At 45.0% G+C, this 20,913-nt stretch overlaps 1 protein-coding gene across 1 annotated transcript; it reads right to left on the bottom strand.

Moving 5' to 3' along the window:
• Positions 1-4,450: 4,450 nt before the first annotated feature.
• COQ2 (coenzyme Q2, polyprenyltransferase) lies at positions 4,451-18,845 on the bottom strand. Its single transcript, XM_069485558.1, is given in 8 exon segments — positions 4,451-4,920; positions 6,430-6,618; positions 6,738-6,871; positions 8,644-8,729; positions 10,307-10,428; positions 13,382-13,548; positions 18,562-18,823; positions 18,825-18,845. Coding segments are annotated over 8 exon segments (1,146 nt in total). The 3' UTR covers positions 4,451-4,755.
• Positions 18,846-20,913: the final 2,068 nt, after the last annotated feature.

The following is a 20,913-nucleotide window of genomic DNA, read 5'->3' as shown; positions in this document are numbered from 1 at the left end:
TTCTACCGTCTTCTGATTAGAATCCACACTAATGGCTAAAAGAAATATGTAAAATTGAAAGTACTTCTACTTTATCCAAAAAATGACACTTCGATTAACACACCTAGTTCTCTCCGGAAGTAGAGCCAACAGTCTCGCCGTGTGCATTCGCCCACACCACGTTGCGGCGAGTGTCAGCTGCCAAGGTGACAAGCCAGGACCAGGGTGGAGGGTTTTCTCACCTTGTGCCCCCAGGGAGGTGAAATATAGTAGCGGTTAAGGGTGGGGACGAGGACTCCAGACCACCCACGGTCAAACGCCCTGCTCTGCCTCTTCCCAGGTGTAGTGGCTTTAGAGCGTGTCAACTTGGGGAGGCTGAACCACATTTCACAGAGGTCCCCTGCCCGTGGGGCTCTGGTTAGCGTGCGTGGGCCACCGGAGACATTCTTCAGTCCAGGGCCTGCGCATCTGTGAATTCACCTGGGTCTCTGCAAACTGGGTAAAAGGCTGTGACTTTCCACCGTAACAACTCAAGCTGGGCCTTTGGCTACCAGACGTAGAGTTTTTCCTGGAAATTAGATCAAACACTATGATAGGCTGCCCCTTTTTTGTTCCTAGGGACACTGTGATCAGTTAGCTACCGCCGAAGATCTTCGTGAACCAAGGCACTGATTAGAGTATGTTTCTGCTGCCCACGCTGTGGGTGAGCCGCATGTCCTGCCTGTGGTGGTTACATGCCGCCATCTTGCCTCTGCTTCTCTGGGATGAGATTCCATCATCCCTCCCCATTGAAACTGGGGAGCCCCTCTCAATGGTCACGTCCCTTCCAGTCACATCCAGTCTGCAAGGGAGACAGACACCCACAGAGCTTGTCACTCTGCAAGAGCCTTAGGGATGGGAGTTGTTTCTGGGGCTTTTCCTGGAACACCTGGGGAGGGGGTACAGGTTGCACAAGGTAAATCCAGTCCAACACTCCTGTCTCCCTAGGCTTCGGAGTCCCCCCTCCGTAGCATGACAGCAAAGCCCCCTAGTAAGTGCCCCTGGGTGAATGAGTGTGGCCTGCTCCAGTGTCAGCCCACTCTTGTTGTGTGGGCGTCTTCAGAACGCACGCACGCCATGTTCCCGGGTTTCTGATGATGTATGTTAGAAAAGTGTGGCAATTCTTTTGGTGTATAAAGTATTTCTCCCTGGGCCCTGGTGGGCACCTGTCCTACTGGAACGCGCTGAGATGTGACACCAGTAATGAGCCCAGTGGCCACGGGGGGGCGTTGTGGGAGGTTAGGAGGAGAACGAGCAGCCCCTCTCAAGTCACCTGCCCAGGTGAGTTTATCACACATATCCAAGCAAAGGAAGTCTTCTACCGAGGGCAAGCTGCTTGCACAGGACAGGCAAGCTCAGAAACTATAAATTCAACCACTGTCGTGTTTCAGCAACCTACACCGTTAAATTTTATGTTTAAGGGCAGGTGAGGTGGCTCACACCTGTAATCCTAGCACTCTGGGAGGCCAAGGAGGGAGGATCGCTTGAGGTCAGGAGTTTTTAGCCAAACAACTAAAAAGAGAAAAAATTAGCCGGGCATGGTGGTGCATGCCTGTAGTCCCAGCTACTCGGGAGGCTGAGGCAGGAGGATCGCTTGAGCTCAGGAGTTGGAGGTTGCTGTGAGCTAGGCTGACACCACGGCACTCTACCCAGGCAAGACAGTGAGACTCCGTCTCAAACAAACAAACAAACAAAAAAACAATTTTCGATTAGGAATTAATTAATTTGTGCTAAAAACTTTTTTATTTTATTATATTTGTTGCGTGTTTTCAAGTGGATTTGCTTGAAATGTTCAGAGTATGTATTTTCAGTACTAAAATACTGATGAGAGACAAAAACTCCATATTGTAAGGTGTTATAAAGTTGTCTTTGTCTTCAAGGAAATAATGCAAACAGAAAGCAATTTGTGTTACGAGGCATTTCCTGGCAGGGCAGAACCTCTGATCCCAGCAATTCTTTCACAGATCCTATATTGGTATTGCCGTTGCGTAAGTATGAAGGAAGTCATGATTATTTAGTTTTGTTATTATGCTCAATGCTGCCTAAGAAAAAAAAAAATTGCTAACTTTAATTTTTAAAAGAAAAGATTATTAAAGAGTTTTAAACCAAGTAAACAAATGGAAATCTGGTTAACATTTGCATGCATTACTTTCAATATCTTTACATTGAATTTATACTTCATTAATGGGCAGGATGGCCCTTTTAAAAGTCATCCATTGTTTTAACAAGTCTTTCATTTTCTGTACCCCCCACCCCTACTAAATTGAAACCAGTTAAGAAACTACTCAGGCTTAGAAACTGAATGTGAAAATTTTTTTTCCTAAAGTTGAACCTTAAAAAAAAAAAATCAGCCTCCTCTTACGGGAATAGTTCCTCATAGATGGCTTCTGGAAAGAGAAACAGTTTGGAGAGGAATAAGGATGCTGAAAATGCCAGCAAGCAATGACAAGAATGAGCATACACTGTGTACACTTTATATGCACGTACACTTAATACACATGATTCAGGCAACGAGTATTTATTGAGCACTTACTATGTGCTGGGCATTATTCCAGGCACTGGAAATAAAGTATTGATGATCAAAACAGAAAACATATGTGCCCTCATGGAGTTTAGATTCTAGTTGGTGAGGACACACAACAAAAAAAATCAGTGAAACAAATTATAATCATGTACTGCATAATGACGTTTTGGTCAACAATGAACCGCATATACCGGGGTGGCCCCAAAAGAGTATCATACCACATTCTCACTGTACCTTTTCCATGTTTAGATACATAGACAATTATCATTGTGTTACAACTGCCTGCAGTATTCAGTACAGTGACATGCTGTACAGGTTGCTTCCAGGCTACACGCCAGGCGTGGTGACGTGTGTGTGTAGCCCCAGCTCCTCAGGAGGCTGAGGCAGGAGGATCGGTTGAGTCCAGGAGTTCAAGGTTGTAGTGAGCTATGATCATGCCACTGCACTCCAGCCTGGGCAACAGAGTGAGACCCTGTCTCTTATTAAAAAAAAAGGTGTCAGCCAGGGTGGTTTCTTCTGGATGTTGTGAGGGGAGAAGCTGTTTCGCCTTTTTCAGCTTCTGGAGGCTGCCTGCATTCCTTGGCTCGTGACACCTTCCTCCCACCGCTTGCTTCTGTTATCACCTCTCCTGCTGCAGCCTCCCGCTTTCTCGCCTCTTGCAAGGAGCCCTGGAATTCTGTTGCCGACTGGAGAGCTTCCCAGCAAACTGCATCCGTATCGTGCCTTTCCCGAGCCAGGCTCGGCACCCAGGGCTTTGCGTTACTTTGCTGGGGCTGCCATGACACAGTAACAAAGACTGGGTGGCTTAAAAAAGTAGAAATTTATTTGCTCACAATTCCAAAGGCCAGAAGTCTGAGGTCCAGGTGTCTGCAGGTTTGGTGTCTTCCGTGGCCTCTCTCCGCAGCCTCTCTCCGTGGCTGGCAGATGGCCGTCGTCTTGTGTGCTCACAGCTGTCTCTGCACACGCATGTGTCCCGTGTCTCTCTGCCCAGATTGCCTCTTCGCACAGGCACGCCAGTTGGATTGGATTAAGGCCCATGCTAAAGACCTCCTTTTAACTTAATCATCCCTCTAAAGACCTTATTTACAAACACGGTCACATTCTGAGGTGCTGGAGGTTAGCATTGCAACACATGAATTTTGGGAGGACACAATTCAGCCGGAACAGGCTTGGACATACGCCAACAAGTGCTGACGACAGCCCGGGCTGGGCAGTGAGAATGGGGCTGAGGGTGGCTCATCCCTTGCCTGAGGTGTCCCAGCTGGTGAGGACCAAGCGAGGACGCACAGCCAGGCCCGCCTGCCCCGAAGGCCAGGCCCTCGCTGCCAGGACACTTGTGACCGGCAGGGAGGGGCGGATGAGTGTGACTTGGGGTTGGCAGAGAGCCTGGCCCAGAGGGTGGAGGGTGGACTCTGAGTCAGGGGAGACAGCAGGGTGGGGTCTGATCGCGAGGGCCGTTACGGTCGGGCACGGGCGTCACGGCGAGAGTTTAGCAACGAAGTCCAGGAAGAGGGAGAGGCGGCACTATGAGATAACTCGCCCTCTCCCACCATAAACTTGTGCTAAATGATCGTCCACAGTTTAGAACGTTCTTTCGCATGTTTTCTATTCACAAACTCACAGTGACTCTGAAGCTGGAGACTAGGGCAAGGGCCCCCCCACTGGACCAATTTCCTGAGGCGATATGGTCATTTCAACTTTCGTAAGCGCCGGGCAACACTCCTCTCGACTGCCCTGGGCACAGACTACTAGGGTTGGTAAGAACAGAGGTACAAATTTTTATTTGCCTAAAACATAAAAAAACAGAAGTTTCCTGAATTACAGTTTTCGGCAGTGAGCATAAGTTATAATAAAGAACAATGAGCCCCTACCTTCCATAGCAGCTTTTATTTTTCCCTAAAAAAAAAAAAAAAAAGAGTCCAATTTCCTAGAGAGACATTCATTTAGATGAGATACACGTCGCGTTTTTCTAAAGTGCCAAACTCACACAATCCCCGTAACCTCAGATGACAATTATAACGGATGGAAGGATGTGTCAACTCAAACATTCCAGGTCATCTCAGATCCTGAAGAGCCCCTGGTTTCAGTGACAGGGGAAGAATTCTGCTGGCAAATAGCTGAATTAAAATCCAGGCAAAAATGTTCTAAATCTTCACCTTTGGGTTCTTCTTTGTAAAAATTTGTTTTAATAATTCCTAGATAAACTTCATTCACTAATTTTCTACACTACTCTCCGTGTTTTTCTTTGTGGTGTCCGTCTTCTTTTCTTTCCACAAATTCCCGAGCACAATCCCTAAAAAAAGTATTAGTCCTATTGTTCGGTTGGAGGCGAATTTATCCCAACAATCCTCAGGTGTGTGGATGTCGAGCGTGTAGATCTGCGGAGAGGAACACGGCGCGGGATCAGTACCCAGCCCGGACTCGGGGCACACGCACACGCGTCAACACAGAGGGGAAATACTACAGGGATGCGTTCACCTTCAGACACTGTGTCAAGAACTAAACAGAGGACCAGAAATGTAATTTAAAATATAAAGTGGTTTCCAAATATCTCTTGTATGTGTGATCGTCCTCATAGTTTTTACCTCCTCCCTCTGCTAATATTCGGATGCTTAAATATTACTATATATCCATTATCCAGACCAGACAGTCAACTGAGGAAGACGACCCTCCTGGAGTTGAGTTACGACCAAAAGGGGATTCTGAGAAATTCTGAAGAGGAAAGTGGTGATATCCCAGAGAACCACCAATTCTTATCTTTTAGCTTTCACAGTGAGGAAAACAATGAGGGGGATATAGCATATGGGTTTACTTTACAGACATCAATTTTTTTTTCTTTTATTTTTAGAGACAGGGTCTTGCTCTGTCACCCAGGCTGGGGTACAGTGGCACAAGGATAGCTCACTGCAGCCTCGAACTCCTGGGCTCAAGGGATCCTTCTGCTTCAGCCTCCCAAGTAGCTGGGACTACAGATGTGCACCACCATGCCTGGCTAATTTTTTAATTTTTTGTAAAGACAGGGTCTCACTATGTTGCCCAGGCTGGTCTTGGACTCCTGGGCGCCAGCGATCCTCCTAGATCGGCTTCCCAAAGTGCTGGGATTACAGGTAGGAGCCACTGGACCAGGCCCTAGAGATCAGATTTTAATTTCCTTCATACTGTGTTACACAACTCTTGCTTATGCTGATAAATAATTTGCAATAATCTGTATAGGACAGATCATCTAAATACTGGTTCCCTAACATCTTTTTGATTCTGTTTGATGAAAATAACAGTAACATTGATACAAAAGTACAGTTCACTTACTAGCAACTGATTTAATTAAAACTAGATTTAGCTGGTTCACTTTACAAGTCAATCATGTAGATTCTCAATATGAGCTTGAGGGGGGGAGGGGACGTGGTGCTGGGGGAATATCCTGAGGTGACAGTTTCCTGCTGTCTAGGCAGAACGTTGACATGTTTAGCATTTCAGGTCTTCTCTGACCTGGTCTCTATGCCAGTGGAGCCCAAACTTACGGATGATCAGTTTGCTAATAACCATCAGTAAAAACCCACATATATATATATATATATAAAAAAGTTTAGCAGTTTGTTTTTAGAATAATTCAACTCAACCCACAAGTTTCAGACATTTTTCCAGACATGAATCAGAGAGAAAAATCAAAGGGGAAAATCCTTAATATTATTTCTCTAAAATAACACCGCTAGCTTTTTCATATGACAAGCTGGAGCAGTGAAGGGGGTGGTTTGAAGTTGCACAGGTGAAGTAGTTTGTTTTAAGAAGTTTCTGGCCTGGTAAACACAGAGGGCATTTAAAAAAAAAAAAAAAAAGAATTGTAGTTTCGGCCAAGGACACACGAGGGACAAATCAGAAAACAGTCAAACCTGGCGAGCCAGATGGGTGCCCACGACGAGCAGAGCGGCGTAGTAGGGAGCGGTCTGGCCGCTGTTCGCTCCCACCAGGCCCAGCGCCCCCAGCATGGCCACGCCGAAGCCACTGAGCCACGGCTTGGTGTTGTCACGGAACAGCAGAGCCGTGGACTTTATGCCAATCAGAGCGTCATCTCTTTTGTCCTAATAACAGAAAGGAATAACAGTTGTCTGTTTTTCGAGATTTAATTCACATACCATGAGACCCTGTCTCAAAACAACACAACTAAACCAAAGTCAACAATAGGATATCATTTCTTTACCTGATGGGCATAAATAGTATCATATATTAGTGTCCACATGACTCCAGAGAAATAAAGTGGCAGGCAAACAGCCGGATCACAGGAACCCCTGACAGCAGCCCAGCCAAGCAACGCTCCCCAGTTAAACGTCAGCCCTGCAATCAGCACGAGACAAAACGGGGAAAAGGGAATGTACTTTAGACTTGCAAGGAGAGGGCATCAGCCTGAGGTGCTTCCCAGGCCCTGGGCTCTGTTTTCTGTAGGTGCCTTCGTTAAACCCTCTCAACCCTCTGTGTCATTACTAGCTCTATTTACAAAAGAGGAAACACGCTCAGAGAGGATAATTAACAATTAAATTAGCATAGCTAATAGAAAGAATATCCCCCAATGAAGTAAACAGGAGGTTTGACGAGAACATTTACCCTGCCTAGCCTGGGGCCTTGTACAGCCAATAAATAGTGGGTTCTGGAGTCTGAACTTGCACCTTTCTCGCTCAAAAACCTGTGTTCTTCCATCTCCACTCCACCCGCCCCGTAAGCTGCAGAGACAGGCGTGCCCAATGCTCATGTATCCTGCAAGCCCGTCCTCTCCCAGGACTGTGAGCAAACACCTCCAGGCTGACAACTCCTGCATCTCCACTGCAGGCCTGGTCACGTGCCCGAGCTTCAGCCCAGACAACTGTCTGCTGCCACCCCCACCTGCAAGCTCCTCAGGCCCCTTGAACTCAGTGTGTCCCAAGTGTCTTTTCTCAGGAACCCTTTGCCCCCTCCTACATTGTCTACGTCCACTCTAAATGTCTCCTCCTCGACTGACTAAGTGCCTGTCCCTGTGGTCCCACAGCGCCCAGGCAGGCCACATGGACTGCGAAGGCCTGTTTATCTGCCATCTCCTTAAAGATGCCAAAGGTGTTTTTATTCACCTTCCTAGTCCTGGTGCAATTCCTGGCCCAAAGGAGGGGTTCAATAAATGTTTGCAGTAAATACACTAGTTTCTTAATATTACCTTGTATGTAGGAAATGCTCACGCTCCTTTTACCAAGATTCCCAGATCCACTGACAACATGTTAATAATTTTCTGCTTTATTTTGTTAATAATAAAGAGAATATTCAAAGAGAGGATCTCAGAAAAAAACAAATATTCCATCACAACTTTACCACAGATCAGGCTCACATCTATTTCTTTAAGTATCTTTTGATTCTTTTATTTACTGGAGAAATGGTTCAAAGAAACTAGAATTGTTCTAAGAATATTCTAGAATATTCTAGGAATAGAAAAGTATGGGAGTAGATATTTTTTATGGTGACTTTCCTACCTACCTCTCTTTTCACCAGCAAATACGTCCTGAACACCAGTGTGGTGCCAGGCCCCGTGACAGATGCTGGGCCATAAACACAGAACACCTTATCTTTTAGTCATCTGCAGCTCACTAATGGGGAGACGTGGGAGAGGCTTAATATATTCTTGTCGCATCAGTGCAGCTGAAATGAGTAGGTGCCGCATTAGCGTGCCAGGGAGACCCGAGGAGATGGCCTACCTTCCGCCTGGGAGGCCATACGGAACGGCAGCTAAGCTGTCACACGCGCTTTTAACCTTTGTCCTCCTGCCACAGAGCGCTTCCTATCCCAGTCCCTACCTTCTTCAGGGCACCTACATCAAACACTTTTTCATGACATACCTAGACTGTTAAAAAAGTATTTCAGAAAATGATAGTGATCATAATGACAATCTTAATAAATATGTAAGATTTCTTAGCTGATAAAAGTGACTGACTGCCCTTCTTTAAAATACGAAAGTCTGTTCTTGCTTTGGAAAATTTCATGACTGATTCGACATTTCATCTCTGCCTATTCTGCCTATCTACCTGCCTATCTATACAAGTACGGTCTGAGAGCATCAGAGGAAATACTCATAGTTGTTTCAAGCTCACCCAGGGCTAACTGAGGCCAGTATGTAATTCTTTTCATGAGTGGGTAGGTGACGACAAGAAGTAAGGATGCTGCTCCCAGAGCTATACTGAAAACAGGAAAAACCATAAAAAGATTAGTGTCACTATCTCTTAGAAATCACTAAACACTTTAAGACAACATTAGTGATACTAATTGGAAAATGTTTTTATCTTTAATCATGTATTTTGTTATGTAAATTCTCTTCCTACACTTTGACTTTCCCTATTATAAGGGATGATTAGAATATTTTAAATGTGACAAAACAAACAAAAAACAGTTAACACATACAGTACTTTCATGTCTTAGGCACTATTCTAAGTGCTTTACATCTGTTCACTCATATAATCTTCACAACTCCCCTAAGAGACGGGTAGTTCTACTCTCCTTCTGTTTTGCAGATGAGGAAACTGAAGCACAAAGAGATTAAGTGATCTGCCAACTGTGACATCGCTCGTCGGGAGGACAGCCCAGATTCCAACCTAAGGCAGCCTGATTCCAGAGTCCAACGTATTGACCACCTATACTATTGCCTCTCTGGACTCCATTTGCAAACGTTGAGGAAACTCAGACATCCTGAGAATTAGAGTCAAGACATCTCTCTTCATATGTATGACAGGGTGTTACCTCTCCAGAAAAGGGAAGCACCTATGAAAATGTGATAGAATAAGAAGTTCTTAGGTCTCTCAAGTTTCACCTAACACTACCCGCCCTTCCAAGGTGTTTTCGTGTTACTGATGCTGTAAGGACACGGCGTGCAACTAGGTCTAGTCTCTCTAACGTAATACGTATTTGCTGACACCCCCCTTCCCTTTGTCTTTTTTTCCCCCCTAATTGAAGCACTTTGTAAGCAGCCTTCTGATGAACAATTCAGTACTGTCTCTATTGAAAAGATACAAGAATGACTAGGAGGCTGAGGTGGGAGGATCGCTTGAGCTCAGGGGTTCGAGACCAGCCTGAGCAAGAGTGAGACCCCCGTCTCTACTAAAAATAGTAAAAATTAGCCGGGCATGGTGGCACATGCCAGTAGCTGTAGCTACTCGGGAGGCTGAGGCAGGAGGATCGCTTGAGCCCAGGAGTCTGAGGTTGCTGTGAGCGAGGCTGACGCGACGGCATTCTAGCCCGGGCAACAGAGCGAGACTCTGTCTCAAAAAAAAAAAAAAAAAGATACAAGAATGAGTCTTCCTATTTTGTTCTTCTGTCATTGATTAGTAACATGACCCTGGGAAAGATACAGTTACCTTTTGCAAAACGAGTATAATCACTTCTGCTTCCATCTACTTCAGAGATACTGTCAGCATAAATAAAATTATACGTATACACGTGGGTATACACACACATCCACGCACACACTTAGAAAACCTATGAAAGTGCCTGGTGCCCCTTAGGGAACATGCAGTGCAAATACTGAACATGGCTCGGAATAAATTAAATGCTGATCTCTCAACTCCTCTGGCTGAAAGCATTTTTGAAGCAGATTTTACAATGTGCTGTGAAGGTATTTATACCTGCTAACTTACAGGTGCTTGATTGGCAGCCAATAAACTTTGTGGTAAAGATATTTCAGTTTTATTTTATTCCTATCTTTTCTAGAAAATTTTAAAAGAGAGATTTGATACGTGATTATGGAAAACACATGTAACATACCTGTAGTAATTCAGACACAGCAGAACACCCAGTGCCAGGGTCAGCTGTCCGCCAAGAAAAACAAAGGACTGAAACGTTGAAATGTTTCCAGCAGCTAGTGGGCGATTTGCTGTTCTTGTAACCTGAACACATAAAAATAGATACCTTAGCCTCATGCAATTGCTCATTTATTTAAACATTTAATCATGAGACTGGCCCAGGGTCGGCACTAAGGCACAGAGATGAACAAAGAGTGAAATCAACATTTGAGGCCGGGCGCGGTGGCTCACGCCTGTAATCCTAGCACTCTGGGAGGCTGAGGCGGGTGGATTGCTCAAGGTCAGGAGTTCGAGACCAGCCTGAGCGAGACCCCGTCTCTACTAAAAATAGAAAGACATTATATGGACAACTAAAAATCTATATAGAAAAAATTAGCCGGGCATAGTGGCGCATGCCTGTAGTCCCAGCTACTCGGGAGGCTGAGGCAGTAGGATCGCTTAAGCCGAGGAGTCTGAGGTTGCTGTGAGCTAAGCTGACGCCACGGCACTCACTCTAGCCTGGGCAACAAAGTGAGACTCTGTCTCAACAACAACAAAAAAAAAACATTTGAAGTACTGCCAAGAATCAAAACTCCACATTTAAAATAGCTTTGAAAAGAACTAAAAATTCCCATTGCTCACTCCCCTTTCTGCCAACGCCATCTTCAAACAAGCACAACAAATGACTTCCTTATCTAGCTATTTAGCTGCTCAGCTTGGCAAGTGTTATGCTCAATTTCCATAGAGAAAGCCTCAAATATTTACTACTTGGTCTTCTACAGAAAAAGTTTGCTGACCGGATTTCTAGCATGCTTCACTGAATAATAAAGCAGCTTGTCAGTAACTGTGAGTAAAGACTGTGAACTGTGAGAAAGCAATTTATTTTATTTTTATTTATTTATTTATTTATTTTTTGAGACAGAGTCTTGGTCTGTTGCCCGGGCTAGAGTGCCGTGGCGTCAGCCTAGCTCACAGCAACCTCAGACTCCTGAGCTCAAGCGATCCTCCTGCCTCAGCCTCCCGAGCAGCTGGGACTACAGGCATGGGTCACCATGCCCGGGTAATTTTTTGCTATATATATATATATTTAGCTGTCCGTATAATTTTGTTCTATTTTTAGTAGAGACGGGGGTCTCACTCTTGCTCAGGCTGGTCTCGAACTCCTGACCTCGAGCGATCCTTCCGCCTCGGCCTCCCAGAGTGCTAGGATTACAGGCGTGAGCCACCTCGCCCGGCTGCAATTTATTTTTAAATGATGAACCACTCTAAACATGTTCAAAAGTTATTCTGAAGTCATATATGGCCCCAGACGCCTCCTTCATACGGTACGTGGAATTAAAAACGGACCAGCATGTGTGAGCCTCCAGATGAGGAAGGTGCACATCTCCTGGCACCAAGGCCTCGCCTCCGGCTGCTGCCACCCCTCCACTGCACCCCATCCCCGCCGCACACAGATCACGCACTTGCAGTGGTCAGACACACGCTCGTCTCCGTCAACACTCCGCACCCGCTGCCTGCTGTGCCCTCCGCCCAGGGCAGCCTTCACCCTCCAGCCCGCTCTTTTTTGCCCTCCTGTTCTGATGGAGTTCAAAGGTCATCCCTGCTGACAAGTTCTCTCTGACTCTCTCCCCCGGGTTGAGGCCGGTGGTCTTCAGGGAGTTCCTGGAGGACGCCGTTCTCACGAGGCTGCGCTGTATTCCTGGCTGAGGTCAGGAAGGGCATCCTTCACCTCTGCAATCCTAGAACCTGTGGCTGGGTCTCTCACACAGCAAGCACTCAATAAATACTTTCTGAAATAAAAACTACTAATATTTTAAATTAGTAAACATGAACACTGTTGTAAAAAATTAGTGTAGGTGTGCCTTGCTTAAGGAAAATCCAGACTATATGAAAGGCAAACCGGGCTGATTATTCACTTTATGTAAGTTTATACAAGACTGTTCACTTTATATAATTCAGTATGGGTTTCTTTTAAATTCAAAGTTCCCTTGATTACTTCCTCAAGCATTTAATGATCTTATACTAATTATGGTACAGCTGCTAGGATAAAAGGCAAATAAAATGGCCCCTTCCCTTGAGAAAATAATGGTCTGTTGAGGAACAAAGAAATAATTATATACAAGCGTTAGAATATGCACAGAAAAATAACCCAGAGAAATACAATGAATCAAACTATTAACTGAAGTTTTCTCTGGGATCTTGGGGAACGAGGTAAGGATGACTTGCACTTTCTTTCCTTTGCATTTCTGTACTATCTGAATTTTTTAGAATCAACACGCATTATTTTTCTAGGGAAAAAAAAGAATAAAGCTATGTTTTTTTAAAGAAATAATTATAGCAGGCCAGGCATGGTGGATCACGGCTATAATCCTAGCACTTTGGTAGGCCGTGGTGGGAGGATCACTTGAGGCCAGGAGATCAGCCTGAGCAAGAGCAAGACCCGTCTCCACAAAAAAAATAGGAAAATTAGCCACACATGGTGGCGCGTGCCTGTAGTTCCAGCTACTCAGGAGGCTGAGGCAGGAGGATCACTTGAGCTGAGGAGTTTGAGGTTGCTGTGAGCTATGATGATGCCACTGCACTCTAGCCTGGGCAACAGAGTAAGACTCTGTCTCAAAAAAATAATAATAATAATTATAGCAAATGCTAATAAGGCTGCCTTGGTTCATTTAAATTAAGATGCAATTTATGTAAGAAGAGTTAGGGCTCTAAAATACATCTCAAAGAAAGGGATGCCAGATCTTTTTGGACACTCAAAGGTTCAAGGTGGATTTTTCACTTTCACTCCTCACCTTTAACTCTTTTGCCCTCAGTTTGTCCAATTTTTAATTCACTTTGTAGAGATGAAATACACACCTTGCCCCTGTGGCCACTCTTGTGTCGAGAAAGGAAATACTGTACCATGCACTTTGCGACACCAGCTATTCTGCTGATACCAGGACTTCTCGTGCTGGGCATGAAATGATCTTACTGCTTTATGTGGCATTCCAAAGTGATGCCACCATTTATTCCGTAGAATTGAGAGGAGCTCCTCTATTCCCCTCCAGGACAAAGCTACCTTTTTATCGTATTCCTGGTCCCACATGTCGTTAATGGTACAGCCTGCTCCCCGCATCAGAACAGCTCCAGCGCCAAAGAGGGACAGCATGTACCCATCCGGAAAACAGCCCGGTTCAGCTGCCAAGCCAATGCTCCAGGTGCATGGCAGATACAGTAGCCAGGTTCCTGAGGAAGAGAAAAAAAGACAAAAGACAAAAAAGGTACAAATTCAAATCAGTTAACTGTCTTCCTTCGTTTAAACACCGCATCTCAAAGAAGAACAGTATAAGCAAAGTCAAAAAACACGTAACAAAACTGGGAAAATAAACTTGCAACTCATATCACAGAAGACTATTCTCCCTAATATGTAAAAATCTCCTAAAAATGAAGAAGAGATCAACAGTCCAATTAGAAATTAGACCAAACACATAATAAGAGTTAACAGGCAAAGAAATATAAACGGCTCTTACACATATGAAGAGATACTCAAGTTTGAGAAACACACATTAAAACCACCTTGCGATAACATTTTTCACCTTTCAGGCTGACAAAACCCAAAGTCTGACAACACATCCTACCTAGGGAGTTGAATATTCTCACGTATTTCTGATGAGGTTACAGAATGGTCCTACTGTTACGGAGGACAACTAAAAGAATTTGAAAATGGTAACAGTAAACATACACGCACATGTATGTATATGTATGTAGACACATATCTATATATAAAACAAAAACATATGTGAATGTTAAATGCTTCCACACCATGTCAGGAAGGACACATTAGAAACTATTTATTATTGATTGATTGATTGAGACAGAGTCTCTCTCTGTTGCCTGGGCTAGAGTTAGTGCCGTGGCATCAGCCTAGCTCACAGCAACCTCAAACTCCTGGGCTCAAGCGATCCTCCTGCCTCAGCCTCCCCAGTAGCTGGGGCTACAGGCCTGTGCCAACACCCCTGGCTAATTTTTTCTATTTTTAGTAGAGATGAGGTCTTGCTTTTGCTCAGGCTGGTCTCGAATTCCTGAGCTCAAGCGATCCTCCTGCCTTGGCTTCCCAGGGTGCTAAGATTACCGGTGTGAGCCACCTCGCCCTGGCCCTGAATTTTATATTATAGACACATATTACCTACTCAAAAAAGTTAGTAAAAATTTCCTTTACTGTTGTTAGTACAATACACTAAGATGGTCTAGTGTTTTGTTATTTTGTACTGCATATTTGGCAGCTACTTGCACAAATGTGGTTAGTTTGTAGTACTTAACCTATAAACTAGATGATATTAAGCTAAAAGCAAATAGAGTATATGGACGAGAGGCTTCACAAGTGAACTGTGATATTCTCCTTCTAAAAGAAAGTCTTTAAACTAGTGTTTGGATATAGTGTTTATTAGATAAATTCTGAGCTTTCCTTCCCTATTTAGGGATATAAGAAAAAAGGGATGGGGGGGCTAAAGAAAGAGCGGATCCTGCACAAAAATGGTCAAACGACGAAATTCCCTATAATCATGTTTAAACCTCATCAAGTTAGAGCTTTATTCATTCACAAATATTTATGAAGCATATACTCTGTGCCAGGACTCTGCTAGGAACTGGAATACAATGGTGACTAGGAGACAGCCGGCTTCTGCCTTCATGCAGCGCATAAATCAAAAGGATTTAAACCTCAGCACCAGTAAAAGATCAGTCCAACAACAGGACAAAAGGGTCCTACAAAGGCATAAAAACGAAACTATCCAAATTAACTGAGGAGGTGGTAGAGAGGAATCTCGGAGGCTTTTCCAAATGGGGGCTTCAATTGACACAACAGAAAAGGCAAGGAGAGAAACAAACAAACAAACAAACAAAAAAGGGAAGGAGAGGCCTCAAGCTAAAACCTTGAGAAATGGCCAGTCCAGACCTGAATCAGGTTGTCCTGGACACACTCATATTTAATGGGCCCCACACTGACAACAATAGCTAACATTTACTGAGAGTCGAAATGTCAGGCAGTATTCTAAACGCTTTAGATGTATACTTTTGCCCCTGTTGATTCCAGCAACATTTTTTTTCTGTCTTCCCTACGACACTTCTTTCCCTGTGCTCTCTGCTGTGAAGAAAGATACAGAGGTGGCGAGGAGAAAAGACTAGGTTAAAGAAAGAAATGTTTATTGTAGAAAGAGAAAGAACTCTCTGGGAGATGAAATCAAATGACCAAGTGCTGAGGCGTGATGGGCAAATCAAAAAGCCTGTGCAGGTTGAGCCCAAGAGTCATTCACTCATTACAGATTATCTTTAAGACAACGTAATCACCCATAAATGCAATGAAACAAAAAATTACACTGCCAATTTAGTGGAAAGAGCGCCACCTACCGAAACTTCCTGAGATAACGTAGGCTGACCCATTTGAAAGCTGTATTGCCTAAAACCAATGAAACCTATTAACGGTTTAGGAAAGTAACAAGATGTAACTTCAACAAAGTAGAACAATGAACATACAATTATGCCACCCCCCCCCAAAAAAAAGAACTTAAATAAAGAAATATCAAATCTGGAATTCTACTACTGTTAATTATTATTACTGGCATATGGTGGGGGCTCAAAAATGTTTGTTGAGGGGTGGGTGCAGTGGCTCACGGCTGTAATCCTAGCTCTCTGGGAGGCCGAGGCGGGAGGATAATTTGAGGTTAGGAGTTCAAGACCAGCCTCAGTAAGAGCGAGACCCCGTCTCTACTAAAAATAGAAAAAATTAGCCAGGCATGGTGGTTCAAGCCTAGCTACTCAGGAGGCTGAGGCAGGAGGATTGCTGGGGCCCAGAAGTTTGAGGTTGCTGTGAGCTAGGCTGACGCCACGGCACTCTAACCCAGACAACAGAGCAAGACTTGTCTCAAAATAAATAAATAAATAAACAAAATAAAAAAGGTTTGTTGAATGCATTCTAACACAGTGGTACTAATAGGTTTTCTGCAAAATCCTGCAATATCACCTTATTTAGAACCAAAGCATGCAGGCTGGTATTTTCTTTACATAATTACTATAAATACAATTTTTTCCAATCCCTACTCCAAAGCAACAGTACTTCTTGAGCACTTAACCAGCCAGGCACTGTTTTTTTTTTTTTTTTTTGAGACAGAGTCTGACTCTGTTGCCCAGGCTAGAGTGAGTGCCGTGGCGTCAGCCTAGCTCACAGCAACCTCAAACTCCTGAGCTCAAGCGATCCTCCTGTCTCAGCCTCCCGAGTAGCTGGGACTACAGGCATGCACCACCATGCCCGGCTTATTTTTTTTATATATATTTTTAGCTGTCCATATGATTTCTTTCTATTTTTAGTAGAGATGGGGTCTCGCTCTTGCTCAGGCTGGTCTCGAACTCCTGAGCTCAAACGATCCGCCCACCTCGGCCTCCCAGAGTGCTAGGATTACAGGCGTGAGCCACCACGCCCGGCCTAGGCACTGTTTTAAAGACTTAACACACATGGATCAATTTTCATGACAACCTTCTAAAGTCAATATTATTAGGACGATCATTTCATGGATGAGAAAAAAATGCCAGAGAGGCAAGGTAATTTAACCGAGGTCCCTCAAAAGCGCAGAGTGGAGATTCAAATGCAAGAGGTCTGCCTCCAGAGCTTTGCTTATAAACTCCTTTGCAGCCTCCTGTTACCTGGTGGGAGGTCCGGCCACTAAGACGGAAGCCAGAGGTCCAAGTGTGGAAAAGAGAATAGTGGCCGATGTTCGCCTGTAAGCCTACACTACAGTTCCATCACGCAGACGCCAAGAACAGAATTACAGTCAGTTCCCAGACTGGAACTGGGCTTGGAAATTTATGCCTGTCGATCTGAACCTGGCCTCAAAATGTAAGGGGTCATACACAGCCTCCCAGTGATGGCAGGGCTGTATCTATCATTTAACATGCTTTTACACTTTTATTATGACTTAGTGCTCTGATCCCAAAGAGGTAGGGTACAAACCTAGAATACTAAAAGCAAGGCTTCATCTGGAGCTTGCATGGGCAAAGGTGGAATGAATGTAACCAGGCATTTGAGTGTATTTCCACACACTGCAACGGGAAATGTCATCAGCTAGATGAGCTGGAGCTCAGCCTCCATCACTCCCTCCTCATTATCCACCTTCTTCTGTTCTTTTCTTATCCAGCCTCATCTCCCATTTTCTACACCCACTTGGCGTTTCAGGTCAGGCTCATATTCTTAGTGTTCTAACATTCCACCCTTGGGGCTTTGCAAAAATCTCTCTCCTATCAAGATCTCTTCCCTCTGTAAAAATCAACCTGTCCTTTGGAGTATAATTCCTTCTTGAAACTGTTTCCAGCAATGGAGATTCGCAGTAATTTCTTTTTCCTGTAGCACTTACCATCCGTACCACTCATATTTGATCCCATGCTTTCCGGGCTCACCAAACAGTCTGTTTTTCTCAACTAGATTGAAGTTCCTTGAAAGCAGGGAGTTTCTACAGCTCTTTCTTTCTATCTCTAAGGCTAGGCAATGTGGTAGGAATTTATTAATTCATTCAATACTACTAGAGAAGTCAACCAACCAATAAGTGCATAAGATTAGTGGTGAGTTCTATGAAGAAAAACAGAGGATAACGGGGTAGAGAGTGAGGCTGGTAGGTATTAATTAAAACAGGAATGTCAGGGAAATCCTCCTTTAGGGGGCGACTGTGAGCTGACAGGCCGTCCATAAGCACTGTACCTGCCGGCGTTCAAATGAATTGCAAATTTGCTTTACGGGCGATGCAGAAGCCAGCGGGACTCAGCATCGAAACATTGGGTTCTTCTGGTCTGGCTCTGACCAGGGACCTCAGTTTCCCCAGCGTCCTAATTCCCTTAATTATCTGCCTTGCAGGACTACGAGGAAAATCAAACGCTCCAACGAATGCTGGAGTGCTTCACCGTGACCCTGCAAAAACACAGGGCTGCGAGAATGGAATGTTCCGCTAGATTCACCATTGCAATAACAATTTTTGGAGTGATTATTTTGCCCACCTAGGGGGCTCAGGACAGACGGGCGTGAAAACCGGCGGGTCCCTTCGGAGATCGTCCCGACCCGGTGTCCCGAGGTGACCCGTAGCGCCGGCAGCCACGCCCCGGCTTTCAGGCTCTCGTTTCCGTCGCCCCCGGGCCGGCCGCGGCGGACAGCTGGGCAGGGCGACCCGGAGGCCCGCGGCCCGCAGACCCCGGGCTGCCCGCCCGCCCGCCCGCACTCACCGATGGGCTTGTCCAGCCGCATGAGGCGCAGGTAGGGCTGCAGAGGGCGGGGCGCCGAGCTCACCACGGCCGCCGCCGACAGGCCGAGCGGGCGCCCGCGGGGCTCGGGCCGGGCGCGGGGCTGCGGGTCCCCACGGCGGGGCGCCCCGGCCGCGCGCGCCAGGGCAGGGGAGCGGCCGCGGGAGCCCCACAGCCACGCCTGCGCCAGGCGCCCCGCACCCCAGGCGCCCCGCGAGCCCAGCATGGCGCTGAGGAGGGCGGGGACGCGCCCGGGCTGACGTCATTCTCGGGCGTCCCGTCGCCGGCGGGCATGCGCAGTGGCATCGGCAGGACGCCGGTCCGTGCCTGCCTGGAAGGTCCTTTGCTGTGGCCGGGACCTTTTCAGGTTTGTCCTTGTGAAATAGGGGTTGTCCTAGTCGCTCACCCTGTGAGGGGGCATGTTTAATGTAAAAGGAATTCCTGCTGTCAAAAGACAAAATGACAACGAATGTGAAGATGTCAGGTGCCTTTGTGTTTCTGGAACCGGGCGACGCTTCATTCTGTAAAATAGAATGAATGTTCCAATGAGTCCCGCAAGAGGCGGTTGGTCTTATACACAGAAAAAGGGCTGAAGAAAGCAGAAAGAAAGAACAAAAAGCGTTTTAGTCACTTCAAAGTCACTTTTCTTGTAAGGCGGGGACAGGGAAACAGAACAATAGAGAAACTATGTGTTAACAACGTTACTTCAGGTTAAGGATTAAGACAAGGAATTTCATAGCAAGCCCATTGAAGACTGAAACTGGCCTGTTGGGGAAATTGGCTGTTACCTCTCTGTCCCGATTTCTCCACTTAGTTTTAGTTTGGTTAAGTGGACCTTTAGCGTGGGTGACTTCATTTTGATTTTTAGCCTGGTCAGTGGGGGCTTAGTGCAGAAGCTGAGTCCAAAATAATGGCCTCCTATGATTCTTATTTAACATTACTCTGGATTGAGCAGGGACTCCTTTTGTTTCCTTTTAAATTTATTACCCACGGGAACTGAAGTGGTTAATTTTATCTGTGAATTTGGCTAGGCCATGGTGCCCAGATGTTTGCTCAGACATTGTTCTGGATGTTTCTGTGAGGGTGTTTTATGATGAGATTACCATTTAAATTGGTGGACTTTGAGTGAAGTAGATTGCCCTTTATAAAGTGAGTGGGCCTCATCCAGTGAATTTAAGGCCTGAATAGAACAAAAGACTGACCTCCCCTGGGCAAGAGGAAATTCTGCCTGCAAATGGCAAATGGCCTTCAGACTTGAACCGCGATGTAGGCTGTTTCCTGGCTCTCCGGCCTGCCAACCAGCCCACTCTGTAGATTTTGGATTCACCAGCCTCAATAATTGCTTGAGCCAATTCCTTAAAATAAGTCTCTCTCTCTATATATATATATATGTATATTAATACACACACACACACACCCTATTGGTATTGTTTTTCTGAAGAATCCTGACTAATGCAGGAACATAGCACCTAGGAGGTGGTGAATAAATTCATTCATTTAAATGGTGGATCAACCAGAACATGTGCTATGGCAGCAAAGAAAAATGATGAAAGTGTTGAGAGTGAAAGAGGAAGTATTGAAACGGGTGTTTGAGCTGGATCTTAATAAACATGAAAATTTGCCACTTAGAGAGGGGAGTTAGAATAGTCTAGGTAGAGAGTAGAAGGAACTAGACAAACCGTATAGGAGCAAAAGGTGAAAGCGCATGTACGTTCAGACTTCTCAACCATGTGTGGTTGGAGTCTAGGATTCATGGAGAGTGACAAGAGTTGAGCCTGAAGAAAGAGGCAGGTGCAGGTTTAGGTTAGGACTTTATGTGCCTATAAGAAATGGGGAGCCATTTAAGAACTTTAAGAAAAGTCAGGATGTACAATTAATTAGGAGATCATTATAATAACACAAGGAAGAATTTAGACCTCGAAGTAGCAGAGGGGACAGGGCAAAGAAAACAGGACACGACTTCAATCATGATTTAATCTTCGTGATGAGTTCAGAAACAGTATTTGTGCGATGGACTCTTTTCCTTCAGGTAATTGTTCTGGTGTTGGGGAGGCTGAAAGGACGAACAAAGGCAGGAGGTATAATAAACAAAGCAGCAAGGAAGACAAGCCTTCCAAATGTAGGAATCACAGGCTTTATTAAAAGAATAATCATGCAATATTGAGGTTATAAAAATTACTTTATTTCAAATGTGAAAATATAAAAACCACTTATATATAAAATTTAAGGGTAATTGAAGCATCCAAAATTTAAGTTCCAGCTTTAGCTCCTTCTAAATGTACTTAAATTTAACTGAGACAATATCCATAGCAGGCATAAATATAAAGAATATTA

Source organism: Eulemur rufifrons, chromosome 13 (assembly GCF_041146395.1).
Source record: "Eulemur rufifrons isolate Redbay chromosome 13, OSU_ERuf_1, whole genome shotgun sequence".
NCBI lineage: Eukaryota > Metazoa > Chordata > Mammalia > Primates > Lemuridae > Eulemur > Eulemur rufifrons.
Note: the sequence above shows the minus strand (reverse complement) of the source record. Positions and strands in the feature narration are given on the sequence as shown.